This window comes from Carcharhinus amblyrhynchos, chromosome 9 (genome assembly GCF_965287045.1).
Source record: "Carcharhinus amblyrhynchos chromosome 9, sCarAmb.v2.hapA, whole genome shotgun sequence".
In the NCBI taxonomy this organism is placed as follows: domain Eukaryota; kingdom Metazoa; phylum Chordata; class Chondrichthyes; order Carcharhiniformes; family Carcharhinidae; genus Carcharhinus; species Carcharhinus amblyrhynchos.
This window is the reverse complement of record NC_137332.1, coordinates 101,411,705-101,415,216: the sequence shown is the minus strand read 5'-3', so window position 1 is coordinate 101,415,216 and position 3,512 is coordinate 101,411,705. Positions and strand designations below refer to the sequence as shown.

At 42.1% G+C, this 3,512-nt stretch overlaps 1 protein-coding gene across 1 annotated transcript; it reads left to right on the top strand.

The window, feature by feature from the left end:
• Positions 1–765: 765 nt before the first annotated feature.
• LOC145348498 (muscarinic acetylcholine receptor M2-like) lies at positions 766–2,070 on the top strand. The gene has a single exon (XM_080196686.1). The coding sequence runs from the start codon at positions 766–768 to the stop codon at positions 2,068–2,070; it is 1,305 nt and encodes a 434-aa protein (XP_080052812.1).
• Positions 2,071–3,512: the final 1,442 nt, after the last annotated feature.

Here is a 3,512-nt window from a genome sequence, read left to right as displayed (position 1 = left end):
TTCTTTAAAAGTTAAACAGTTAATGGACATGCACTAGCTATTTGAATATTCTGAATTATGGGGCATGGATTATTTTAGGTCACTGGCTTCAGTGAAGATTGTTGTCATTTTTAAGCTTGTGATGTGTTCCCACTTTTGCCTTAAATTATAAGCATCAGAAAATTATCCACGTATTTGCACTCATAAAAAGATGCAAGCCGCACCGTATCTCAGTAGTTAGTACAGCTTCCTCACAGCGCCAGGGACCTGGGTTCAATTTCCATCTTGGGTCACTGTCTATGCGGAGTCTGCACATTCTCCCCTACTCTGTGTGGGTGTTCCAGTCCCCAGCCACAGTCTGGAAGATGTGCTAGTTAGGTGCACTGACCATGCTAAATTCTCCCTCAGGGTACCCAAACAGGCACGGGAGTGTGGCGTCTAGGGGATTTTCACAGTAACTTCACCACAATGTTGATGTAAGTTTACTCGTGAAACTAATAAATAAACTTTAAAACAGAAACTGAATTTGATTGAGATAAGGGAAATCAAGACGGCTGTTTCGTCCTGGAGGTGTCAAGCTTTTGTGTATTGCTGGAGATGCACCCATCCAGGCAGGTAGGAAGTAAAGATATCTGACAAAGATATTGAACTTTCTCAGAACCCAATAGCGTTTTATATTTTTGATGGAACTTCATTTAGTCACCTTAGTCGCTTTTTAACGTTAATACATCAGAAATCTCTTTCTTAATCTTTCTTCTTTTCTGCAGTTGTGCCACGTGAGGGAAAATGATGGAAGACTCATCAATGCCAAATGAATCCCTCAACAACTCAACAAGCTTGATTGAAAGATTGAGACCTTACACAACGGTCAAAATGCTCTTCATTGTGACTCTGACAGGATCTTTAAGTCTGGTGACAATTATAGGAAATATTCTGGTCATCGTTTCTATCAAAGTAAACAGACGTTTACAAATTATTAATAATTACTTTCTTTTCAGCTTGGCCTGCGCTGATTTGATTATCGGTGTGTTTTCTATGAATCTATACACCATTTACATTGTTATTGGCTACTGGCCTTTGGGCCCAGTGATCTGTGATTTATGGCTTGCTCTGGATTATGTTGTCAGTACTGCCTCTGGGATGAACCTCCTTGTCATCAGCTTTGACCGTTACTTCTGTGTGACAAAGCCTCTGAGCTACCCCATGAAGAGAACAGTGAGAGTTGCAGGAGTAATGATCACTGTTGCTTGGGTGCTGCCGTTTAGCATCTGGGCTCCTATCATTCTTTTCTGGCAATTCATTGTAGGGGGGCGGACAGTCAGTGAGGGTGAGTGTTATGTACAGTTCCTCTCAAATCCAGGTGTCATCGTCGGCACTTCCGTAGCTAGCTTCTATACCCCTGCGTTCATCATAATTATCCTGTCCGTGCAAATAGCCCGTGCCAGCAAAAATCGAATGAAAGTGAGTAAAAAGGAGAAAAATGATGACACAGTGTCAGATGCTCCTCACGGGTTATCAGAGGTAAGACTGCAAAATGTCAAAATAACTGGAGAAATACTAGCTGATAGTCGCAGCCACGAGGAGAAATGGTTTCTCAATAAATCACCAGTCCCCAGTGTAGCCCCATCAAACCCTCTTGGGATGGTCAACCCCAAACTGTCTTCCATAAATATAGTTAGCCAATACGAAAGAAATGGCGACTGTGATAGCAAAAGCAGGATAGTGCCAGGTGTAAGCAGCAACAATGGGAATGAGAGAGAAATCAGAACGGTCAATAAGATGATTACAATGACCACAACACAAGCTGACAAGAGGAAGGGAACTGCGTCCCGAGAGAAGAAAGTGACTAGAACCATCCTGAGTTTACTCATTGCATTTATTGTCACCTTTACCCCATACTTTGTCATGGTGCTCATTTACACCATTTGTTCAAGCTGTATCTCCTACACAGTCTGGACTATTGGATACTGGCTCTGTTATATCAATAGCACCGTCAACCCAATGTGCTACGCGCTGTGTCATCCGACTTTCAGGAAAACCTTCAAGCGTCTTCTCATATGTCAATACAAGAACATCAGTAAGATACGATAAACCCGGCCACAAACCGCATTTCAGGGACACTTTCTACATCTTGATCATGATAACTCTTGAAAGGGAAAATTAATAGATTGAGTTAATTAGAGTAAAATCCCATGCATTTCAAATGAGTTCCTAATGGAAGCAGAACTGGGCTGCAAGATTGTCTACCTTTTAGAAGAACCTACAGCTTGATGATAGATTACAGACAAGCTTTTGGGTGCAGGTTTAGCAAGAAAAAGATCTGAATTTATAAAAAAACTGTACTAATTGTTTAGCAGCCTGTATCTTTGTATTGGAGCTGAGAGTTGTTTTTCAATGTTGTTCTTGTGATTGTTACATCAGGGAGCTGTGTTAGAGCTGTGTCAGAGGATGGTGTACCTCCAGACGTTTCTCTGTTTCTCTTCTTGCTTGAAACATAAATAAACTAATGTAACATGTTCCTTTGCCCCTTGTGGTCAGTTGGGAGAATCCATTATGACAATTTGCCGGAGTCAGCAGGATATTCGTATTGTTTAATCGGAATAGCTCTTAAACAGAGTTGAATATTTTTTTTCACCATCCTCTTAGTGCAGCAAGCCTGCCCAGTGGTCCAGCAAAGTAACAAATGAATGTTAAATGAGAACTCAGGACCGGGAGTGTAATAGTATGTGGCAGAGCTGTGGTTATGGCTGAGCGATGCCAAAGCTGCGCCGGTAGGCCAGACCACTACCATGTGAATTTCAGGGTGCAAAGCCATGAAGGTGGGATACATTTAGGAAAGATAATAGCCAAAGCTTCAGAGGGAAGACAAACCTCTCAAACTATACGGCAAGTAGACAAGTTGATCAGAACCACCATGTTTTAAAATCAAACTGTGCAGAGACAGGAAACTCCGGCGAGATCGTAAAATACTTTCCCCTTCGACACGGCACAGTTTGACTTTGAACTATTGTGGGCTGAAATTTTACCATTTACCCTCGGGGCGGGCGAGACTTGCAGAGCAGAAACCTCCATTGTCAGCAGTGAAAGTATGCTGTGAGTAAAAGAGGAAGGGAGTACCTTGAACTTCTAGTGGGGAGCCGAAGGCTCTTTCACAAGGTTCATGGCTGGGCAGCACCTCAGACTGAAGGTGGTAAAATCAAAGATAACAGTGAATTTGGTGTGTGCTAGAATGGGACTGATTGTAAGTTTTACATTGGAGACAGGAACAGATGACTCTCTGGGAGTTGTGGAAGAATGTGACGGAGATTTTGACCGTATCCTTTCTAAAGAGGTTCAGAAAGGAAACAGTGAGTTGTAGAAAGCCCGGAGTAAGTGAGGCTTCAGTGCACATCTGTGTGCCTTGTGACTGAGTGAACCAACAAAATAATAAAGGGAACTTAGCAGTAAGAGAAAATTACTGTTCGACCAAAGCTCTGAAAAAAGATACTGATTTACTGTCAGAAACTGCTAGAATGAATGAAGAATTAGAGGAT

Bases quoted from the DNA above. Each gene is read 5' to 3' on its own strand.
- LOC145348498 (XM_080196686.1), top strand. From the start codon at position 766: ATGATGGAAGACTCATCAATGCCAAATGAATCCCTCAACAACTCAACA.